General features: G+C 52.1%; 1 protein-coding gene across 1 annotated transcript in view; it reads right to left on the minus strand.

Moving 5' to 3' along the window:
- The window catches only part of pdgfc (platelet derived growth factor c), a 429,023-nt gene extending 417,847 nt beyond the window's left edge, over positions 1 to 11,176 (minus strand). The window contains exon 1 of the mRNA XM_038792293.1: positions 10,800 to 11,176. Coding sequence (XP_038648221.1) covers positions 10,800 to 10,908 — 109 coding nt within the window. The 5' untranslated portion in view covers positions 10,909 to 11,176. The remainder of the gene's footprint in view (positions 1 to 10,799) is intronic.
- Positions 11,177 to 25,790: the final 14,614 nt, after the last annotated feature.

Here is a 25,790-nt window from a genome sequence, read left to right on the forward strand (position 1 = left end):
ACATCTAATTATTGTTTCACACAATCTTTTTGCAAATTACTTTTTTGCTCAATACTTTGCGTTCTAAAGGATAGATTTGAGCAACTAGACTAAATCTTAAGCATGACTTACTAAGGATGTTGCCCAGTAGTGTAATACAGTTTTCATTCTGGACCTCCACTTCTTGGGCTTCTTTCCACCAGTAAGCTCTTCAGCAAGTTAATTATTATTATCCTCGAACAACAATGCCTGAAGTATTTGATAACAGCATGTTACAAAAGGAATTTCGGTCCCTTTGATGTTACTGTGCAATAGCACTTCTCTAATAAATAGAGATTGATACGAACCAAGACAGAATGTTGCAGTGTAGTTTTCTTTTCTCCCTCGGTGTAAACTTTTACAAATTTAACTTGATTTTGGTAATAATAAAACATTGTACTGTCTTCATCAAACAGTATAGGTAAATCGGGTTACTTGCTGTTGAATGGAATTTTATTACCATGATGAAAGTTTTCCTTGGCTGTTGTATGAAATTCCAGCTCCACCCCAACGCTATAGTGCATCTCTGTTCATGTTGTGAGCACAGTACTTTGTGGATTATGCATTTTTTTATAGACTTATAAGCAATGAAACATTGAGTGTCATGCATGCACAGCAGTCTGACTCCAGTACTACTGAACCTAACCCTTTCATCGATATCAGAAGTTACATTCTATCTGCCCTGTCTCCACCAATCAGACCACTATAAAACAAGAAGAAATCTGATTATAACTGCTGGTCATTTGTGCTGCTAACACACCATATTGTTTTCTTTGCTGAGCCTAGGGAACAGTATCCTAGCCAGTGACATTTTTGAATGGGTAAACATTGAAGGTATGGTAGTGATCCATTATGGAAAATAATAACCTCCCAGTAATGTCGGGAAGAACTTGCATTTATATGGAATTTGCATTTATTCTGAGTTTCAACCATGCAAACACTTCACAGTTAATAAATTACATTTGAAGCCTAGTCGCTGTTAATTAATAGGTAAACAAGGCATATAATATGCCTGCAACATTGTTTCGCAAGCAGAGAATGTGATAAATGCTCAATCTGATGGTATTGAGTAGAAGTTGTTGGCCAGAATACCAGAAAAACATATCTTCAAGGAATCGTTTATTTCCACCTCAGTAGGTAGACAGGACCTCAGTTTCATTCAAATGATGGCATCTCCAAGAAATGTAGTTCCCCTCAGTATTACACCACACTGTCAGAGTCAATTTGAGTAAAATGAGGTCCCTGGACTGAGTTTTGAACCTATGACTTTCTAAGGGGCAAGGATATGCGGCCTACTGAGCCAAGCTGACACTCATATACGGTTTAACGCTATCACAAATGGAAGCATTGTGTCCAATTAGATCATTTACGTCAATGCTACATTTTCAGCTGCACTCTTTTGCCTCCAACATTGCCATTAGCATCATGGGCTTAACTTTCTTCTGAAAAGATATTTACGTGCAGTGACTGCCCATTGTACTGTGATCTTTGGCACACTTGTACTGACTGTAGCTGCAAAAAATAATTCCCATATTGGTGTCTTCCTGGGGCAAGCAGGAGGGAAATGCGAGAACAGGGACACCAGCCAGTCAAATTCCTTCTCCTTCTTTTCTCTTTTAGTTGCTCTTTTGGTAGCATAACAAAGTCAGTCAACATCTCATGAGGAATTCAAGTTTCTAAAAGATCTCACCTTTCATGCTATAACACTCAAGGACAAACACAAACCATCCTCCAGACATCTGCACCACAGTGTGATATCTCCCAGCCGTTTGGAATAAGTTCTGTCTCTGCTGTTTGCCGACTGCCAGTGAATCAAAAATCTCGTCATTTTCACAGTGAGGTGCACAGAAGCAGGGGTTGTGTAAATAAGACTGAAAACGGTTGTGCTAAATATATTTTAATTCATACTTAAAAACTGTCAATGGTAACTGTACGAAATGTATTGAATGAAAACGATTTTCAAAGCAAAATATTTTCCACAATCAATTTCCGAATGGATCTTCTTTCTCTAAATAATTCCTTGTACAAGGGAAGAAATGTTTAGGCTCAGTATTGTAGTCCATAGTCACCCAACACAATGGGCGTGTTTCACCGGAAAAATTTTGAAGTGCAGTTTTGGGCGCGTCTAGCGGGATGTCTCGCACCAGCTGCAATGCCAAGATAGAGACCACTGTTCAATGGGACTTGGCGAGTTTATCCCTGGTCGAGGACACACTTAAAATTTTTCCAGCACTGGACAGCTGAACTCGCCAAGGGCTCCATTTTGAAAGCCTGCCCCAAATTCTACACCCCTCCCCCCTTTTCAGGAACCCTTGCCTTCACCTCAACCTATGTGCATCTCCTTCATACCGCCTTGGCAGGTGGGCACCTTGGTGCTGCCAGCTTGGCATCTTGGCAGTGCCAAGTAGGGCGCCACGGGTGCTGGGGGGAGTGCCAGGATACTGCCCGGCCCTGTCTCCGACCAGCCGGGGGTGGGGGGGCTCTAATAGTCTCCAAAACACCCTGAGGTGCCACCACGCCTGGTCCATATTTGTGGAGACCAGTATTGATTGGTGCCTGGTTGAGGCCTCGTAGGCACAGCCGTTGATGCCCAGCGAGGGCATAATCCAGATCACGCAGGCATAGCAAGTCAGGTGACTCGCAATCGGCCCAACTCCCAGCACAAAGTATGCTTTGGGGCTCTCCCAGTATTCACCTGCCATTCCCGGCTCTGTACCAGGTGGAAACGGAGATTTTCACTCAGCTAAGTGGCTGATTCAAAAGATGCATCAAGATTAGCATCTTTTTCCAGTATATATACAGAAGATATTTCTCCACCTGGGACAGAACAGAGAACATACTTCCCCTTTGCTCCAAGACAAAAACTGACTGAAAGTAAATATAAATTCACATAATTATTCTGAAGCACTTAAATGTGCTTTGTGCGCTAACAAAATACAGCTTGTGGAATCTCAATACACACTCAAAGCTGAATTGTCTGTTAATTGCTAGGACTGTCATTAAGTGATCATTACAGAGAGTACTCTGATGGTCTTCAAGTCAAGTTTCACCAACAAAAAAAAGCTCAAATTGCAGACACCCACAATAGATTATTTCTAACTCATTGATTTACACTATTGTGTTGCCAATTATGACATCCCAGATGTGACAAGCTCAAATAAAAAGACTTAATGACATCATTAAATTACCAAAAGGGACTGACATGAGTGGAATTTTCCTTTCAGTCGTAATACATGAGGGGATTATGACATCATTAACTTAGGAGTCACAAGGGCTCTCTGTAACTGGCACCAGACCAGCTTGTTTTAATTTAGATCTTCACAAAGCATTTGACATTCTTTTTCCTAACGTTAGCACAATTTAAATGATGCACTCGAGGGATGGGAGGGTATATCATGCCCCCATCTGCTTTTCTTGTTATACAATAGGCACATTCACGCTGTTCCGAAAACCTCAGCATCATTATTACTGAAACCTTCAGCTGTGCCCTGGATACAGAACAGGTTTCAGCTGTGTCCCAGATTCATAACTTCCAAGTTCTAAGCAAGGGGGTTAAGAATTTTGGGGCGACTTATCAATTGTTTTTTTTCTAAAATTGCCTTGAAACAGGATTTCAGAAATGTAATGCCAAACACCCAGACTCCCACCCTGGTTCCCATGCCTGGTATCACTGGTCTAACAATGCCAGAGCAGAATTGGGGTGAGATTCTTAAAGTTATAATGGATCCTCTTTTGTAGTGCATTTCATAAACACTTGTAACTAGTTACCTTAATTCCTTGCCATTTTTCAGGATGCATTTGGCAGATTGATGAACATTTCAGTTGTAAATATGATCAAGAACATTGAGTCCAAGACTGCCAGTAATCGATGTATACCACATGTGTGAACTGTGGACCAAGAGTTCCCTCCAAATGGAATTCAAAGGATTGGACAAAGCACAATACCTGTATGTGTCTTTATGTAATCCCATTGAGGTGTCAGACACAGATTCATGTCCACAATGTACATGATTTTAACAAATTCTTTTGGAGAGATATTGGGCTGAATTTTCTCAAGTGGATCCAATCCCTGATTCCAAGCAGTGACCCTGGAAGCGACTTGAAGGTAGATTTTGGATAGCTCAGAATGTTATTTGAAATACTGTCTAAGTTGTATCATAAAATTCAAGTGGTGTTTCAGGCGGCACGGTAGCACAGTGGTTACCACTGCTGCCTCACAGCACTAGGGACCTGGGTTCGATTCCGGCCTTGTGTCACTCACTATGTGGAGCTCTGGTTTCCTCACGCAGTCCAAAGACATTGCAGGTTAGGTGTGGTTACAGGGATTTGGCAGTGGAGTGGGCCTCGGCGGGGAGCTCTTTCGGAAGGTCAATGCAGATTCGATGGGCCGAACGGCCTCATTCTGCACTGTAAAAACAAAATTACATTGAAATAACAACTTCCTACTTATTGAGTAGAAGTACAAAGCTTCCAAGGTATAATTTCCCACAGGTGGTATGTTCCAGAGATTTAGTTATGCTCGCATGAAGAATCAAACAGTGGAACCCAGGAATTTGCAGGAGATGGGAAAAATCAAAGGTAAAATCACATGGGACTGCTCGCACACACCTTCAGCAGTTGTTAGAGAAACATTAGCAGGCACTTACAAGCAGGCTACCTGTGTACCTTCTCGATTGCAGAAAATATTTGGCACGAATAAGGCCTTAAAATAGAGTACAACCTAAACACGTCAATCGTAGAAATTGCAGCATTCTCAAATGCACATGCAAAAACAAACGTTTGTATTATTTCCTGCAGATAAATTACTGCAGTCCTCAATTGCTTGCATGGATCTGATTGCTTGTTCGGTCTTTTTCCCCAATGGGATGAATTGTTATGTTTAGGCTCACTATCCCTTCAAAAACCATTGTATTTCCCTACTCAAGATCTGAACGGTGCAACTTGAGCAAGGTTACCCAAGCATGGGGCAGTTAGTAAGAACAACTGTAAGAACAAAAGAAAAGGGGCTTTTCACAGTAACTTCATTGAAGCCTACTCGTGACAATAAGCGATTTTCATTTTCATTTCATTTCAAAATGTTGTCTGTATGACATATTCTAATTCTAGTGATCAACTTATGCTATGCCCACAAAATAGTTGAGATTTTAATAACATTTGTAAGCTGTGAAATACTTGAGGATGCCATGTGGATGTGTAAGGCACAAGACTAATATAAGCCCTTTCTTCATTCAAAGCATTGCATTTGTGGCAACAACTGGCACAAAAAGGGTGACATCAGGTCACATAAGACCACCAAACTGACACTCACATCCAAAAGACCATGACAGCAAATACTTGAAGTGACATTAGTTCCATCCTTTTTAAAGGAGGAAATATTTGAAGTGTTAACAAGCTGTAGGTGCCTCACACCACTGGAAGTGTTGACAGATGGCTTATCATAAGGTAAGCTCCCCCACTTACAGGCAAAGGGTCACAAATTTCACCAACTGTTTACACAATAGCATTTCTTGTTACAAGCCATTGCTAACAAAAATGTTAAATTTTACAGGTAGATAGGCGCTGTCATACCATGCGGACTCAGAGCCAGAGAGCCTGCACCGAGGATATTTGTTCAGAGACAGATCTATGTCTTGCATCATCCTGAATATCACCTATTTACAAGTAGTTTTGAGTTTGTATTTATATGTATTTAGTCACTTTATTCCCAATGAAAAATGATAGCATCTCAAGATAACTTCTTCACACAGGCAAAAAAGCACTCTGCAAAAGCCTGCAACATGGGTTGTGCTATGGTCTAAAAAAAGGCTTCTGGATTCCAACTTAAGATTATCAAATGTTACACCAGGTAATTGAGGTCATATTGCAGTTAACCAAAACTCTCTGCAGTATACATCTGTGATGTGAAAACTCTTCTTTGGTTGAAGGATGAATGAGTTAAATTTTACTTTTGCAGTAGCTCTTAAGAATTGGAAGTGGAATGAACTGTGCCAAACTCAGTCTACCTGACAAATTAAATTAAACCTCAATTTGTACTGCCAAAAGCATGTGTTTCGAGCAGCCATTTGCGTTCTCGACTGCGATTACAGCAATGTATTTTTAAAGCCCTTTTTTATTGAAAATATAAAAAGACTTTTTCAGAGGAAGTAAAAACTGACAATACCATAAAAGGAATAAAGGCATGGCGCCAGACGCACAAAGGATGAGTAAAAGCTTGTCAAAAAGGATGGCTTTTGTGAAAACCTTTGAAGGTGAATAGAGAAACAGAGCATCAGAGAACATTAGGGAAAGAATCCAGAGATTAGGGCTGAGGCTATTAAAGGCTCTGTCACCAACGTAAAGGTGGGGTGGGGGAGGCAAAGGAAGGTTGAGTCAGAATGGTCAGAAAACTAAAAAGGCATGGAAAGAGATGTAATGCAAGAGGAGATTGGAGAGATAGGGTTGGATGAGAACATGCATGGAAGGATTGAAAGAAAAAGACAAACATTTTGAACAAAATTACAACAGTGAGCGAACATTAATCTGTGAGGAAGGGATTGATGGATGTGTGACACCTAATCCGGGATATGACCAAAAGCAATTTAAACAAATGAGAATTAACCAGAGCAGAGAATAATGAAAGTTCTAGAGCTGACCAGTGTGGATAAGAATCTCAACAGAACTGCTTAAAAGTAGAAACGGCTATTGTTGAATAGGAGGGATAAGCCATCTTGATAACCAATAAATGTGAGATTTGAAGTTCCGTATGAGTTGATGAGGATTATCTAGCTCAACTTTAACAGGCTAAATTGGATGAAATTTTGTATTTTCAATGCCTCACTGTCAGACTCACTCTGAAAACAGATTCTGCCAAAGTAATTGGTAGAAGTGTGGAGCTATCAGCATCACTATGAAAGTTGGACCTGTGCCTTTAATTAGTTACCAAGATACATTATGTAGCTGAGGGAGAGACTAAGGATAGGAGGTCTCCTGAGGTAACAAAGCAGGCTTGAAGAGAAACCATTGTTAGAGATGTATTGGCTGTGTTCTGATAATGAGGTACAGAGCCACATGAGACCAGAAGCAAAAGGTGCAGTCCCATGTGCGGGGCAATGAAACAGAGCTAAACAATGAAGAAACATGACATGGTCTGCCATATTATACGCCTCAGTGTGGTTAAAGTAGAACAAGTGGAATTGAAGCACTGTATCCACAGTCACAGAGGAAGCCATTTTTGTCTTTGACAATTACTTGTTTTGATGATGAAAACAAAGTACGAGCCAAGGATCCTAATAAAGTGCTTTTACAAGAATTAGGTGTAGATCTGTGAGACCAAAACATATTAGATGATGTGAGAGAGAAAAGAAGGTGAGAAGCCTGAACTAATTGTATTTCAAAAAAAGACATTCTGGGATGGACTTTCTTTGTGCAGCTGTCCTGGTTAGGTATTTGTGGCAACAGATAAACTGAGCAGAGTGATTACATACGTCTTCTTCATGCCATATTGATCAAAGAAATTACATTCATAGCATCTGTAGAAAATGTCCATTGATCCTATCAGAGCAAGACTGTCTTGAAACTAAAAGCTGGATGAAAATTTCCAGTACAATGATAGTACATGGACAATGCATGTTGGGGTACAGAAAAGCCAATTTCGGATGGAGTCAGGTTAATTCGGGTGGAAGATGAGAGTTTGGCCAAGAGAGTATTGGAACAGTCAAGTCTGGAAATAACAAAAAGCATAGATGACCATTTCAGCAGCGTTGGGGCTGAGGTGGGCTGGTATAACAGAAGTGATCTTGGTCTTGTGGTCTTGGGGCCCACACCATGTTCACTGACCTCATGGGCTCTCAATCTACCATTGTCCAGAACACAGAATATTTTCCTGTCTGTCTTCTCATTTTCCCCACGACCTTGCACCTCCTTAACTCTGTAACCTCCAAGAGTTCTGAATTCCTCCAATTCTGACCTCTGAGACATCCCGATTTATTTTGTCCCCCCCCCCCCCCCCCCCCTCCCTTGGCAGCCATGTTTTCATCTGTCTAGGCCCCAAGCTCAGGAATTACTTTCCCAAACCTCTTTCCTTTAAAATCCTGTTTAAAAGCTCACTTCTTGGCCCAAGCTTCTGTTTTCCAGTCTTCTTTTTAATCTGTCTCAGTGTCAAACTTTGTCTAATAATAATCCTTCTGGAGTGCCTTGGGATGCCTGTACTTTGTACGATGCTTAATGTGCATTACAAATTCAATTTGTTGTTTAGTAAATTGTAGCCAATTAGGTTAATCAAATATACAATGATTGTAAAACAAATAAAATGCATTTGTGTTTCCTCCATTACAACAGTACCCACACTTCAAAATAATACTTCACTGATTTTAAAGCATTTTGAGACATACTGAAGTGGTAAAAATTGTTATGTATGGTAAGGGCAAGTCGTTCTTTTCTTTTAACTCGAAATACTGTTCTGTCAAGAGAAAAAAAGGTGAACAATTTCAGCATGACTCCAAATGTATTTGATATAACCTGTGTCTATCAAAGAGTTATATGAGAATTGTTAACTGCTGTCTGTGCTCTTTACAGATACTACGCCTGCTGTGTTCTTCCTTTGCGTTTCAACTTTCCAATATTTGTAGTTTTATAAGACCATAAGACATAGGAGCAGAATTAGGCCACTCGGCCCATCACGTCTGCTCTGCCATTCAATCATGGCTGATATTTTCTCATCCCCATTTTCCTGCCTTCTCCCAACAACCCCTGATCCCTTTATTAATCAAGAACTTATCTATCTCTGTCTTAAAGAGACTCAGTGATTTGGCCTCCACAGCCTTCTGCGGTAAAGAGTTCCACAGATTCACCACCCTCTGGCTGAAGAAATTCCTCCTCATCTCAGTTTTAAAGGATCGTCCCTTTAGTCTGAGATGGTGTCCTCTGGTTCTAGTTCTTCCTACAAGTGGAAACATCCTCTCCACGTTCTATATTTTAAATCCACGATTGGCTTGAATGCACTAGAATCCAAAAAAACATTTCTAAAAATACGTCCATCAACATGGTCACATACCACTTAGCTGATGTCTAAATCTAATAACTGCTGAATGTTCAAAGCACTTGCTGCAATATGTGACTACTTTAATGGATTACACAGTCTGATTCACATTACTGCAAAAGTCCAGCACTGTTCCTGGATTATAGCAGTCCCTTGAACTGGAACTGCTCATTTTGAGGCCATTGTGTGCCTTGACCAGCGCCAAACCCCAGGACCACACCCAATGCAGAAATAGCTCACCACAGAGAAACAAGAAAAATGCCCATTCTTTAGCATGGTCAACACTGGGAACACAAATACCCAGTGTTCCTCTCATTTAAACAACAAAAAAGTAAGGCTTTCAGAGTTTTAAAAAACTTTTCAAACAAGTGCCCTGTTTCTAAAGCATGAAAATCCTTTTGATGTAATCCTGTGATCTCAGCTGCAAATTGTTATACAAAACGTAGGAGATTTTGTCATGTCCATAAATCTGGTTTAATGTACTCATTAAACTAATCTCCAATTTTATTTTGGTTCGAACCTGTGCTGGATTATTCAAAACATTTCTTACTGAGGGGTTGGACGGCTTAAAAGAACATAGGAATGTCATGCTTTGCTTGGCTTTTTATTAGCCAGTCTAGGTTGTAATCTAAAACTGTCCAGTCCCGAAGCTATATAATTAGGTAGTAATGCACGGGGATTGAGAATGAGTTTATCATCGCTTTGTTTTGCCAGGAGGGCGGAGCTCAGTCAGCACCTTTAAATTCTCCATTTCGAGTTTAGGTGCAGGGGCTGAAAGTCAAAATTCGTATTTATACTCATGTTTACCCCCCCCCCCCCCCCCACCCATTCCCATTAAAGGCACGATTTATGGACGCTGGTGGATTAACATGCCTTCATAGAATGAAATATTTGCTAGATAGTCTCGCAGTCTCAATGATTGTCTTAAACTTCATGGCAGACATTGTGGAAAAATAAGGCGTTCGAGTCAGAATTGAACGTTAAACAGCAACAGGCACGTCCCCCCGAATGGTTTCCCTTCGGCACAGTCAGGAGGTCAGGAAAAAAGTCGCGGTGTGAGTGTGTAAAAGTGTCAAAATGCGACAGCGGTGACTTCGTAAGGGCTGGTGGCTGAATGTCAGTGTGCAGCGCTCTCTCGCTGACTTCACGCTTTTGATCGCTTTACACTGCGTCTTCCAACTTGTTCTGACTGTGAGGCCAGCTTTGTTAATGCTGCTCTTTGATCAGCGCCCTGGCTGCCTGCAAGGTGCCAGATGTCATCGCGTTTACAAGCAGCGTGGCTCAGTGTTTTAAAAAAACCACAACACATCAGCCAGCCATATTCCAGAAGCAACCCGACTGCAAAACTTTCAATCTTTCCTAAAGTCGAACTGCTTTCCAACGCCCCCCCCCCCCCCCCCCGGATACACACACACAGAGCCGTCCCGGGTCACTCGCATGTAGCAGTATCACACTACCCTGCACGTTTCTTTTTCTCGCTCTCTCCAGAGCTCAGAGTACCTTCAGAAGTTTGGCATTTCCTACAACAACAAAAAAAGTTAAACAAACAGAAATCCCACTGAGGGCCAGGATTCCCTCAGCTCTCAAGTGCTATCTCCTGTGTGTGTGTGTGTGTACTGGACTGCACTGAAATCCATACCTGCAAGCGGTCATTCACCCTGGCAAGTGAATAGGAGTCAAAAGCCATTCTCTCTCCCCCCCCCCCCCCCCCCCCCACATCACCCCCTCCCCGCATCAAAGAGAGTAAAAGGCAAGAAAGACTTACCGTTTTGTTCCTTGTTACTCGATGGCTGGATCTTGTTGACTTGGGCTTCCGACCCATGATGGCGGAAGTTGAGAGTCGATATTAGCAGTAATACTAATGACAGGGACATTTGGGGAGGAATGTTTTTTTAAATGCGCGCTACCGTGGGGGGCAGAGCAGAAGAAGACAGGACACTGGGAGCGGGGCTGATTCACACTGACTCACTGCCCAGCCGCCGCTTCTACCATGAAGGATGCCGAATGCAGGGACCCTGGTGTGCCAGCATTTCCACCAGATAATCACATAGTGGCTTCCACATTCCGATCCAAAGCACTCCCTTCTCTCTCCAAAGTGCCCCGATCCAACGATCGCATTTATCTGCTCAATGGGTCGTGTAAGACGGGAGGAGGAGGAGGGGGGGGGGGGGGGGGGGTGGATGACAGACGGTTTATGCCAGACCCGAAGGTTTTTTTTTAAAGGAGTAGCCAAGGACTTGCGCACACCTGTCAACTTTTATAAACTTCTGGGTTTCGAAAAGAAAATGTATATATGATAAAAATGACCGATCTTCGCCTACTCCTCGTTCCCTCCTAACGTGAACTGGCAGTGTAAAACTTTTCGACTCCAGCAAAGTTTGACTTGAAATTACTTTAAAAGGTAGTTTTAAGCAGCAGACAGCTGGATTCCATTATTGCAGAGTACTTTCAAGTGGGTTTTTTTTTAAAAGGAAAAAAAAAGCTGATCTAAGATTTTTCCCCCTTTCGCTCTTGTCTTCAGACCAAAAAAGAAACTTTTGAAAGTGCTGCCTGTTGCTGTGGGGAAGTAAAGGTTACTTTAAAGCATTTCGTGTTCCCCCCCCCCCCCTCCCTCCCAGGCTGGGTGTGAGCTGCTGACTCTCCGCTGAACAAGACCGTGCCAACTGGCCACACGACAGGTGCTGTAACGTTGCTGGCTGCAAATCTCTCCAGGGGCAACCCCCCCCCCCCCCCCCTCCCCCTCCCTCCAGCCATCAGATTCACATAGCAAGCCTTATTCCCCGCGTACTCTTTACAGGTCAACCCCTCACCCCCCCCCCCCCCCCCCCCCCCCACAAGACTGTTTGCCAACCATTTTAGGATTCTTCAGAAACCCCTCCACATACCAAAATAAATAAAAGCACGGAGTAAACACTTGGACTGCTTTTCAAAGTCTCGCCTGCACTCAAATGAATTTTGCATCATATAAAACGAAACTGGGGTGTTCAGAATTGCCACGCTGCCCCGGGGTTTTTACTCGCAATTCGCAGCCAGTAGTCAGCAGACATTGAACTGTATACATTACCCACGCCTATCCTCACACCCAGAAATCAGTAAATGTGTCCCATTTTCTGCTGATTCTGTGGAGAAGTTGATGATCAGGGAATTTTGAAAGGTATAAGACCAGTCCCCCCCCCCCCCCCCCCGCCAAAAGTCACCTTGGACTAGAAACGTAAAGTTGGCCCATTACTTCCTGACTGCCCAGAGTCCTATCAGGCGGTTACCCCAATGATGCGCTGGGGAATCCCTCGTTGGAAGTTCTTCTCAGGGAAGGGTTTACCCGGCAATTGCCCAGAATAGCGAACTTCCTCGGGACAACTGTGTTGGGTTGGGAACCATCTGAAGAAATTTAAACCCCAAACTTTGCGGGAGGGGGAAGGGCTTCTACATTGAGTGTAACTATTTTACACACCCAGACCCACGCTCCTCCCCGATCTGAACTGGGACCCCCCCCCCCCAACCCGCCCTGCACCTCCCCTCCCCCACCCACAACAGCCCCATCCCACCCCAACACACGCTGACACCCACCCTGACCCAAGCCCCCCCCCCAACGTGACTCGACACTCATACTGACCCAACCCATCACCACACCCGACCTGATCCAAACTAACATCACCCAGAACTGACCCAACCCGACCCCCCTCTCCGACCCAACCCATCACCACACCCGACCTGACCCAAACTAACATCACCCTGAGCTGACCCAACCCGATCCCCCCCGACCCAACCTGACCCCCCCGACCTGACCCAAACTAACATCACCCTGACCTGATCCAACCTGACACCCCCCGACCCAACCTGACCCCCCCCGACCTGACCCAAACTAACATCACCCTGAGCTGACCCAACCCGATCCCCCCCGACCCAACCCATCACCACACCCGATCCCCCCCCGACCCAACCTGACCCCCCCGACCTGACCCAAACTAACATCACCCTGACCTGATCCAACCTGACACCCCCCGACCCAACCCATCACCACACCCGACCTGACCCAAACTAACATCACCCAGAACTGACCCAACCCGACCCCCCCTGACCCCCCCACGACCCAACCTGACCCCTCCCGACCCAACCCATCACCACGCCCGACCTGACCCAAACTAACCTCACCCTGACCTGACCCAACCCGACCCCCCCGACCCAACCCATCACCACACCCGACCTGACCCAAACTAACATGAACCAACCTGACACCCCCCGACCCAACCTGACACCCCCTACCCTAACCATCACCACACCCGACCTGACCCAAGCTAACATCACCCAGAACTGACCCAACCCGACCCCCCCCGACCCAACCTGACACCCTCCGACCAAAACCCATCACCACACCCAACCTATCCCAAACTAACATCACCCTGAGCTGACCCAACCCGACCCCCCCCAACCTAACCCATCACCACACCCGACCTGACCCAAACTAACATCACCCTGAGCTGACCCAACCCGACCCCCCCCGACCCAACCCGACCCCCCCAACCCAACCCATCACCACACCCAACCTATCCCAAACTATCATCACCCAGAACTAACCCAACCCGACCCCCCCCAACCCAACCCATCACCACACCCGACCTGACCCAAACTAACATCACCCTGACCTGATCCAACCTGACACCCCCCGACCCAACCTGACCCCCCCCCGACCTGACCCAAACTAACATCACCCTGACCTGATCCAACCTGACACCCCCCGACCCAACCTGACCCCCCTCGACCTGACCCAAACTAACATCACCCTGAGCTGACCCAACCCGATCCCCCTCTCCGACCCAACCCATCACCACACCCGATCCCCCCCCGACCCAACCCATCACCACACCCGACCTGACCCAAACTAACATCACCCAGAACTGACCCAACCCGACCCCCCTGACCCCCCCACGACCCAACCTGACCCCTCCCGACCCAACCCATCACCACGCCCGACCTGACCCAAACTAACATCACCCTGAGCTGACCCAACCCGATCCCCCTCTCCGACCCAACCCATCACCACACCCGATCCCCCCCCGACCCAACCCATCACCACACCCGACCTGACCCAAACTAACATCACCCAGAACTGACCCAACCCGACCCCCCCTGACCCCCCCACGACCCAACCTGACCCCTCCCGACCCAACCCATCACCACGCCCGACCTGACCCAAACTAACCTCACCCTGACCTGACCCAACCCGACCCCCCCGACCCAACCCATCACCACACCCGACCTGACCCAAACTAACATGAACCAACCTGACACCCCGCGACCCAACCTGACACACCCTACCCTAACCATCACCACACCCGACTTGACCCAAGCTAACATCACCCAGAACTGACCCAACCCGACACCCCCCGACCCAACCTGACACCCTCCGACCCAACCCATCACCACACCCAACCTATCCCAAACTAAAATCACCCTGAGCTGACCCAACCCGACCCCCCCAACCCAACCCATCACCACACTCGACCTGACCCAAACTAACATCACCCTGAGCTGACCCAACCCGACCCCCCCCGACCCAACCTGACCCCCCCGACCTGACCCAAACTAACATCACCCTGAGCTGACCCAACCCGATCCCCCCCGACCCAACCTGACCCCCCCGACCTGACCCAAACTAACATCACCCTGAGCTGATCCAACCTGACACCCCCCGACCCAACCCATCACCACACCCGACCTGACCCAAACTAACATCACCCTGAGCTGACCCAACCCGACCCCCCCAACCCAACCCATCACCACACCCGACTTGACCCAAACTAACATCACCCTGAGCTGACCCAACCCGACCCCCCCAACCTAACCCATCACCACACCCGGTCTGACCCAAACTAACATCACCCTGAGCTGACCCAACCCGACCCCCCCCGACCCAACCCGACCCCCCCCAACCCAACCCATCACCACACCCAACCTATCCCAAACTAACATCACCCAGAACTAACCCAACCCGACCCCCCCCAACCCAACCCATCACCACACCCGACCCCCCCGACCCAACCCGATCCCCCCCCCGACCCAACCCATCACCACACCCAACCTATCCCAAACTATCATCACCCAGAACTGACCCAACCCGACCCCCCCCCGACCCAACCCATCACCACACCCGACCTGACCCAAACTAACATCACCCTGAGCTGACCCAACCCGACCCCCCCCGACCCAACCCATCTCCACGCCCGACCTGACCCAAACAAACATCACCCAGAACTGACCCAACCCGATCCCCCCCCGACCCAACCTGACCCCCCGACCTGACCCAAACTAACATCACCCTGAGCTGATCCAACCTGACACCCCCCGACCCAACCCATCACCACACCCGACCTGACCCAAACTAACATCACACTGAGCTGACCCAACCCGATCCCCCCCGACCCAACCTGACCCCCCCGACCTGACCCAAACTAACATCACCCTGAGCTGACCCAACCCGATCCCCCCCGACCCAACCTGACCCCCCCGACCTGACCCAAACTAACATCACCCTGACCTGACCCAACCCGACCCCCCCAACACAACCCATCACCACACCCGACCTGACCCAAACTAACATCACCCTGAGCTGACCCAACCTGACACCCCCGACCCAACCCATCATCACACCCGACCTGACCCAAACTAACATCACCCAGAACTGACCCAACCCGACCCCCCCTGACCCTCCCCACGACCCAACCTGACCCCTCCCGACCCAACCCATCACCACGCCCGACCTGACCCAAACTAACCTCACCCTGACCTGACCCAACCCGACCCCCCCCGACCCAACCCATCACCACACCCGACCTGACCCTAACTAACATGAACCAACCTGACACCCCCCGACCCAACCTGACACCCCCTACCCTAACCATCACCACACCCGACCTGACCCAAGCTAACATCACCCAGAACTGACCCATCCCGACCCCCCCCGACCCAACCTGACACCCTCCGACCCAACCCATCACCACACCCAACCTATCCCAAACTAACATCACCCTAAGCTGACCCAACCCGACCCCCCCCAACCCCACCCATCACCACACCCGACCTGACCCAAACTAACATCACCCTGAGCTGACCCAACCCGATCCCCCCCGACCCAACCTGACCCCCCCGACCTGACCCAAACTAACATCACCCAGAACTGACCCAACCCGACCCCCCCAACCCAACCCATCACCACACCCGACCTGACCCAAACTAACATCACCCTGAGCTGACCCAACCCGATCCCCCCCGACCCAACCTGACCCCCCCGACCTGACCCAAACTAACATCACCCTGAGCTGATCCAACCTGACACCCCCCGACCCAACCCATCACCACACCCGACCTGACCCAAACTAACATCACCCTGACCTGACCCAACCCGACCCCCCCAACCCAACCCATCACCACACCCGACCTGACCCAAACTAACATCACCCTGAGCTGACCCAACCCGATCCCCCCCGACCCAACCTGACCCCCCCGACCTGACCCAAACTAACATCACCCTGAGCTGACCCAACCCGATCCCCCCCCGACCCAACCTGACCCCCCCGACCTGACCCAAACTAACATCACCCTGAGCTGATCCAACCTGACACCCCCGGACCCAACCCATCACCACACCCGACCTAACCCAAACTATCATCACCCAGAACTAACCCAACCCGACCCCCCCCCAACCCAACCCATCTCCACGCCCGACCTGACCCAAACTAACATCACCCAGAACTGACCCAACCCGATCCCCCCCCGACCCAACCTGACCCCCCGACCTGACCCAAACTAACATCACCCTGAGCTGATCCAACCTGACACCCCCCGACCCAACCTGACCCCCCCGACCTGACCCAAACTAACATCACCCTGAGCTGACCCAACCCGATCTCCCCCGACCCAACCTGACCCCCCCGACCTGACCCAAACTAACATCACCCAGAACTGACCCAACCCGACCCCCCCAACCCAACCCGACCCCCCCTGGCCCCCCACGACCCAACCTGACCCCTCCCGACCCAACCCATCTCCACGCCTGACCTGACCCAAACTAACATCACCCTGAGCTTACCCAACCCAATCCCCCCCCCGACCCAACCCATCACCACACCCGACCTGACCCAAACTAACATCACCCTGAGCTGACCCAAGCCGATCCCCCCCGACCAACCCGACCCCCCCCCGACCCAACCCATCACCACACCTGACCTGACCCAAACTAACATCACCCAGAACTGACCCAACCCGACCCCCCCCGACCCAACCCATCACCAAACCCGACCTGACCCAAACTAACATCACCCAGAACTGACCCAACCTGACACCTCCCGACCCAACCCATCACCACACCCGACCTAACCCAAACTAACATCACCCTGACCTGCTCCAACCCGACCCCCCCCTGAGCCGACAGGCCACACACCCTAACCCAATCTGGCAATCTCCCCAACCTGACCCAACCCGCCAACCCCCCGATCTGACCTCACCAGACCCCACACCCCTCTAACCTGTTCCAACATCCCCCTGATCCACCAACCTGACACCCCCCCACCCTAACCTGACTCCCACGCTTGAACCAACACTCCCCTCGAACCCCTGACCACGTACCCCCTGACCCAACAGTCTTGACCCAACCCGTCGCACATCTCTGACCAGACACCACACCTTCCGGCCTGATCCAAAATCCCCAACCTAAATCGACACCCCCACCCCAAACCCGACCCACCCCACACACCCAACCCGACCTGACAAACTCCCCCACTCCACAATACACACCCCCAACCCAACACCCCCGCCTCGACACATCCCCAACCTGACACCCCTTCAACCCGACATCACTCCAACCCGACATCCCTCCAACCCGACATCCCTCCAAACCGACACCCCTCCAACCGACACCCCCCCAACCCGACATCCCTCCAACCCGACACCCGCAACCCGACCCCCCCCAACCCGACACCCCCCAACCCGACCCCCCAACCCGACACCCCCCAACCCGACCCCCCAACCCGACACACTCCCCAACCCGACACCTCCCCAACCCGACATCCCTCCAATCAACACCCCCCAACCCGACACCCCCCAACCTAACGCCTCCCCGACACCACCACAACACGACACCTCCCCAACCCAACACCCCTTCAACCCGACATCACTCTAACCCGACATCCCTCCAACCGACACCCCTCCAACCGACACCCCTCCAACCGACAGCCCTCCAACCGACACCCCCAACCCGACATCCCTCCAACCCGACACCTCCCCAACCCGACACCCCCAACCCGACCCCCCCCAACCCACCCCCCAACCCAACACCCCCCAACCCGACACCTCCCCAATCTGACACCCCCCAAACCCGACCCCCCCACCCGACACCCCCCCCCAACCCGACACCCCCCAACCTGACACCCCCCCAACCCGACACGCCCGAACCCAAACTCCCATCCGACACCCCCCCCAACACCCCCAAACCCGACACCCCCCCCAACCCGACACCCCCCCAACCAAACACCCCAACCCGACACCCCCCAGCCCGACAACCCCCAACCCAACACCTCCCCAACCCGACGCCCCCAACCCGACACCCCACCATCCCGACACCGCCCCAACGCGACACCCCCCCCAACCCAACACCCCCCAACCAACACCCCCCAACCCAAAACCTCCCCCAACCCGACACCCCCCAACCCGACACACCCCCAACCCGACACCTCCCCAACCCGACACAACCCCCAACCCGACACCCCCCCCCAACCCAACCCCCCCAACCCGACACCCCCCAACCCGACACCTCCCCAATCTGACACCGCCCAACCTGACACCCCCCAACCCGACACCCCCCCACCCGACACCCCCCCAACCCGACACCCCCAAACCCGACACCCCCCCAAAACCTGACAGCTCCCCAACCCGACACCCCCCAACCCAACCCCCCAACCCGCCAGCGCCCCAACCCGACACCCCCCAAACCCGACACCCCCCAAACCTGACACCCCCCAACACAACACCCCCCAAACCCGACACCCACAACCGACCACCCCCACCGACACCCACCCAACCGGACCCCCCAACCCGACACCCCAACCAACACCCCAACCCCCCCCCAACCCAACACCCCCAACCCGACACCCCACAACCTGACACCCCCCAAACCCGACACCCCCCAACCCGATCTCCCATCCGACACATCCCCAACCCGACACCCCCAACCCGACACCCCCCAACCCAACACCCCCAACCCGACACCCCCCCAACCCAACACCCCCCCAACCCGACACCCCACAACCTGACACTCCCCAAACCGACACCCCCAACCCGATCTCCCATCCGACACATCCCAACCCGACATCCCCCCAACCCAACACCCAACCCGACACCCCCCCAACCCAACACCCCCAACCGACACCCCCAACCCGACACCCCCCAACCCGACACACCCCCAACCTGACAGCCCCAACCGACACACCCAACCCGACAACCCCCCCACAACCCGACACCCCCCAACCCGACACCCCCCAACCCGACACCCCCGAACCCAAACTCCCATCCGACACATCCACAACCCGACACCCCCCAACCCGACACCCCCCAACCCAACCCCCCAACCCGCCAGCGCCCCAACCCGACACCCCCCAAACCCGACACCCCACAACCTGACAACCCCCCAACCCGACACCCCCCCAACCCGACACCCCCCCAACCCGACACCCCCCAACCCAACCCCCCAACCCGCCAGCGCCCCAACCCAACACCGCCCCAACCCGACACCCCACAACCTGACACCCCCCAAACCGACACCCCCAACCCGATCTCCCATCCGACACATCCCCAACCCGACACCCCCAACCCGACACCCCCCAAACCTGACAGCTCCCCAACCCGACACCCCCCAACCCGACACCCCCGAACCCAAACTCCCATCCGACACATCCACAACCCGACACCCCCCCAACCCGACAACCCCCAACCCGACACCCCCCCAACCCGACACCCCCCAACCCGACATCCCCCCAACCCGACATCCCCCCAACCCGACACCTCCCCAACCCGACACCCCCCAACCCGACACCCCCGAACCCAAACTCCCATCCGACACATCACCAACCCGACATCCCCCCAACCCGACACCCCCCAACCCGACATCCCCCCAACCCGACACCTCCCCAACCCGATACCCCCCCAACCCGACACCTCCCCAACCCGACACCCCCAACCCGACAACCCCCCAACCCGACATCCCCCCAACCCGACATCCCCCCAACCCGACACCTCCCCAACCCGACACCCCCCAACCCGACACCCCCGAACACAAACTCCCATCCGACACATCACCAACCCGACATCCCCCCAACCCGACATCCCCCCAACCCGACATCCCCCAACCCGACACCCCCCAACCCGACACCTCCCCAACCCGATACCCCGCCAACCCGACACCTCCCCAACCCGACACCCCCCAACCCGACATCCCCCCAACCCGACACCCCCCCAACCCGACCCCCCCAACCCGACATCCCCCAACCCGACACCCCCCAACCCGACCCCCCAACCGACACCCCCAACCCGACACCCAACCCGACACCCCCCAACCCGACACCCCAACCGACACCCCCAACCCCACCCCCCCAACACCCCCCAACCCCCCCCACCCCCCCGACACCGTCAACCGGATCACCAACCCTACACCCCCCAAAACACACCAACCCGACACCCCACCAAACCCGACACCCCCCAACCCGACACCCCCAACCCGACACCCCCAACCCTACACCCCCCCAACCCGACCCCCCAACCGACCGCCAACCGACACCTCCCAACCGACACCCCCCCAACCCGACACCCCCAACCGACAACCCCCACCCGACCCCCCAACCCGACACGCCCCCAACCCCCCAACCGACACCTCCCCAACCCGACACCCCCCAACCCGACACCCCCAACCGCCACCCCAACCCGACACCCCCCCAACCCGACACCCTGAACCCGACACACCCCAACACCCCCCCCAATCCGGCTCTGCCCAACCCGACACCCCCCACCCAACCCAACACCCCCCCACCAACCACCCCCAACCCAACACTCCCCCAACCCGACACCCCTCAACCCGAAACCCCCCCCAACCCGACACACCCCCAACCCGGCCCCAACCCGACACGCCCGACCCCGAACTCCCATCCGACACATCCCAAACCCGACACGACAGCCCCCCAACCCACCAGCGCCCCAACCCGACATCCCCCCAACCCAACACTCCCCAACCGACACCCCCAACCCAACACCCCCAAACCCGACACCCCCCAACCAAACACCCCCAACCCAACACCTCCCCAACCCGACGCCCCCCAACCCGACACCCCCAACCCGACACCCCCCAACCGACACCCCCCAACCCGACACCCCACCATCCCGACACCCCAACCCGACACCCCCCAACCTAACACCCCAACCCACACCCCCCAACCCGACACTCCCCAACCCGACATCCCTCAACCCGAAACCCCCCCCAACCCGACACACCACCCCCGACGCCCCCAACCCGACACCCCCCAACCCACCCCCCCACCCGACACCCCCCCAACCCGACACCCCCCCAACCCGACACCCTACAACCTGACACCCCCCCAACCCGACACCCCCCAACCCGACACCCCCCAACCCGACACCCCATCAAACCCGACACCCCCCCAACCCGACACCCCCGAAACCGACACCCCTCAAACCCGACACCCCCCAACCCGACACCCTCCCCAACCCGACACCCCCCCCAACCCGACACCCCCCCAACCCGACACCCCCCCAAACCGACACCCCATCAAACCCGACACCCCCCCAACCCGACACCCCCCAAACCGACACCCCCTCAAACCCGACACCCCCCAACCCGACACCCTCCCCAACCCGACACCCCCCCCAACCCGACACCCCCCCAACCCGACACCCCCCAACCCGAGCTCCCATCCGGCACCCCCCCAACCCGACACCTCCCCAACCCGACACCCCCCCAACCCGACACCCCCCCAACCCGACACCCCCAACCCGAGCTCCCATCCGACACCCCCCCAACCCGACACCCCCAAGCCAACACCCCCCAACCAGCCCCCACAACCAGACCCCTCCAACCTGTCACCCCATACCCCGACACCTCCGGAATCCGACACCTCCCCAACTCGACACCCCCCAACCCGACACATCCCCAACCAGTCACCCCACCAAACCCGACCCACCCCACACACCCAACCCGACCTGACACACTCCCTGGCCCCAGATACACCCCCCAATCCGACACATCCCCCGGTCCAACACAACTCCCGATCCAACACAACTCCTGCTCCAACACAACTCCCGATCCAACACAACTCCCGATCCGACATGACCCCTGCACCTCTGACACACCCTGACCCGACTCATCCCTGACCCGACTCATCCCTGACCCATCACAACCCCATGACTGATACACTCCCAAACTGACACAATCACCAACTCAACACACTCTCCGATGCACCACGCATCCCCAAACCCCCCCCAAAACCACCAACCTGACACCCCCCGACCCAACACACCCCGAATCGACACCTCCCTAATCCAACACACACCCCGATCCAACATTGACACACAACCCAACACAGACTCCCAACGCAACACTCCCCTGATCCAACATACCCAACGACCCAACCTTGAGAGGATTGTTATCACTAAGGAGGGAGTGATGGGCAAGCTAATGGGGCTAAAGGTAGACAAGTCTCCTGGCCCTGATGGAATGCATCCCAGAGTGCTAAAAGAGATGGCTAGGGAAATTGCAGATGCACTAGTGATAATTTACCGAAATTCACTAGACTCTGGGGTGGTCCCGGTGGATTGGAAATTAGCAAACGTGACGCCACTGTTTAAAAAAGGAGGTAGGCAGGAAGCAGGAAATTATAGGCCAGTGAGCTTAACTTCGGTAGTAGGGAAGATGCTGGAATCTATCATCAAGGAAGAAATTGCGAGGCATCTGGATAGAAATTGTCCCATTGGGCAGACGCAGCATGGGTTCGTAAAGGGCAGGTCATGCCCAACTAATTTAGTGGAATCTTTTGAGTACATTACCAGTGCAGTAGATAACGGGGAGCCGATGGATGTGGTATATCTGGATTTCCAGAAAGCCTTTGACAAGGTGCCACACAAAAGGTTGCTGCATAAGATAAAGATGCATGGCATTAAGGGTAAAGTAGCAGCATGGATAGAGGATTGGTTAATTAATAGAAAGCAAAGAGTTGGGATAAATGGGTGTTTCTCTGGTTGGCAATCAGTAGCTAGTGGTGTCCCTCAGGGATCCGTGTTGGGCCCACAATTGTTCACAATTTACATAGATGATTTGGAGTTGGGGACCAAGGGCAATGTGTCCAAGTTTGCAGATGACACTAAGATGAGTGGTAAAGTGAAAAGTGCAGAGGATACTGGAAGTCTGCAGAGGGATTTGGATAGGTTAAGTGAATGGGCTAGGGTCTGGCAGATGGAATACAATGTTGACAAATGTGAGGTTATCCATTTTGGTAGGAATAACAGCAAACAGGATTATTATTTAAACGATAAAATATTAAAGCATGCCGCTGTTCAGAGAGACTTGGGTGTGCTAGTGCATGAGTCACAGAAGGTTGGTTTACAAGTGCAACAGGTGATTAAGAAGGCAAATGGAATTTTGTCCTTCATTGCTAGAGGGATGGAGTTTAAGACTAGGGAGGTTATGTTGCAATTGTATAAGGTGTTAGTGCGGCCACACCTGGAGTATTGTGTTCAGTTTTGGTCTCCTTACTTGAGAAAGGACATACTGGCGCTGGAGGGTGTGCAGAGGAGATTCACTAGGTTAATCCCAGAGCTGAAGGGGTTGGATTATGAGGAGAGGTTGAGTAGACTGGGACTGTACTCGTTGGAATTTAGAAGGATGAGGGGGGATCTTATAGAAACATTTAAAATTATGAAGGGAATAGATAGGATAGATGCGGGCAGGTTGTTTCCACTGGCGGGTGACGGCAGAACTAGGGGACATAGCCTCAAAATAAGGGGAAGTAGATTTAGGACTGAGTTTAGGAGGAACTTCTTCACCCAAAGGGTTGTGAATCTATGGAATTCCTTGCCCAGTGAAGTAGTTGAGGCTCCTTCATTACATGTTTTTAAGGTAAAGATAGATAGTTTTTTGAAGAATAAAGGGATAAAGGGTTATGGTGTTCGGGCCGGAAAGTGGAACTGAGTCCACAAAAGATCAGCCATGATCTAATTGAATGGCGGAGCAGACTCGAGGGGCCAGATGGCCTACTCCTGCTCCTAGTTCTTATGTTCTTATGACTACGACCTCCGCGGACAGTCATCACGGAGCCGCTCCAACACTGCTGACCAAGCCACCGACTACCCGCAACTCAACGCAGTCACTTTGGACCAGTCGCGGCCAAAGCACCTCAGAAGCTCCATGATGTCCATTCAAATCAACGGATACAAGACACCGTGCCTCTTCGACTCCGGGAGCACCGAGAGCTTCGTTCACCCAGACCTGGAAGGCGCTGCTCGCATCCGATATTCACGACACAGCAAACTATCTCCCTCGCCTCGGGGTCGCACTCAGTCCAGATACAAGGGCGCACTATTGCAACGCTAACAATACAGGGCGCCAACTACTCCAACTTCCAATTGCATGTACTCCCAGACCTCTGCGCCCCTCTCCTACTCGGACTCGATTTTCAGTGTAACCCCAGGAGCCTAACACTCAGCTTCGGCGGATCCCTGCCCCCTCTCACTATATGCAGTTTAGCAACTCTAAAAATCGACCACCCTCCACTCTTCGCTAACCTCACCGCTAACTGCAAACCCGTGGCCACTCGCAGCAGGAGGTATAGCCTGAAGGACAGGGCATTTATTAGAGCCGAAGTCCAGCGGCTCTTACGTGAGGGAGTCATAGAGACCAGTAATAGCCCCTGGAGAGCTCAGGTGGTGGTCGTCAAGACTGGGGAAAAATTCCGAATGTTGGTTGATTACAGCCAAACCATTAACTGGTTCACGCACCTCGCAACAGGGCAAAATTAAAAATGACAAAATCTTGAGGTGGAGGATCGAACTCTCCACCAATAATTATGATATCGGATACCGTCCGGGGAAGCTCAACGAGCCCCGAGATGCCCTGTCCCGCGGCACATGCGCCAGCGCACAAGACGACCGATTACAGGCTATCCACAAGGACCTCTGCCACCCGGGGTTTACCCGGCTCGCCCACTACATCAAGGCCCGCAATTTGCCTTTCTCCACCTAGGAGGTTAAAGCTGTCACCAGGAATTGCCCGATCTGCGCGGAGTGTAAACCGCACTTCTTTAGACCAGACAAGGCCCACCTGGTAAAGGCATCCCGGCCCTTTGAACGACTGAGTATCGATTTCAAGGGGCCCTTCCCTCGACCAACCGTAATGTGTACTTCCTTGACATCATAGATGAATTCTCTTACTTCCCGTTTGCCATCCCGTGCCCCGATATGACCTCCCATACAGTCATCAGAGCCCTGCACAGTGTCTTCACCCTGTTCGGTTTCCCTAACTATGTCCACAGCGACAGGGGTTCGTCCTTCATGAGTGACGAGCTTCGTCAGTACCTGCTCGACAAGGGCAGCGCCTCGAGCAGGACTACCAGCTATAACCCCAGGGGAACGGGCAGGTGGAGAGGGAGAACGCAACGGTCTGGAAGACCGTCCTACTGACCCTAAGGTCCAGGAATCTCCCTTCCTC

The sequence above is a fragment of the Scyliorhinus canicula genome, chromosome 3 (assembly GCF_902713615.1).
Source record: "Scyliorhinus canicula chromosome 3, sScyCan1.1, whole genome shotgun sequence".
NCBI lineage: Eukaryota > Metazoa > Chordata > Chondrichthyes > Carcharhiniformes > Scyliorhinidae > Scyliorhinus > Scyliorhinus canicula.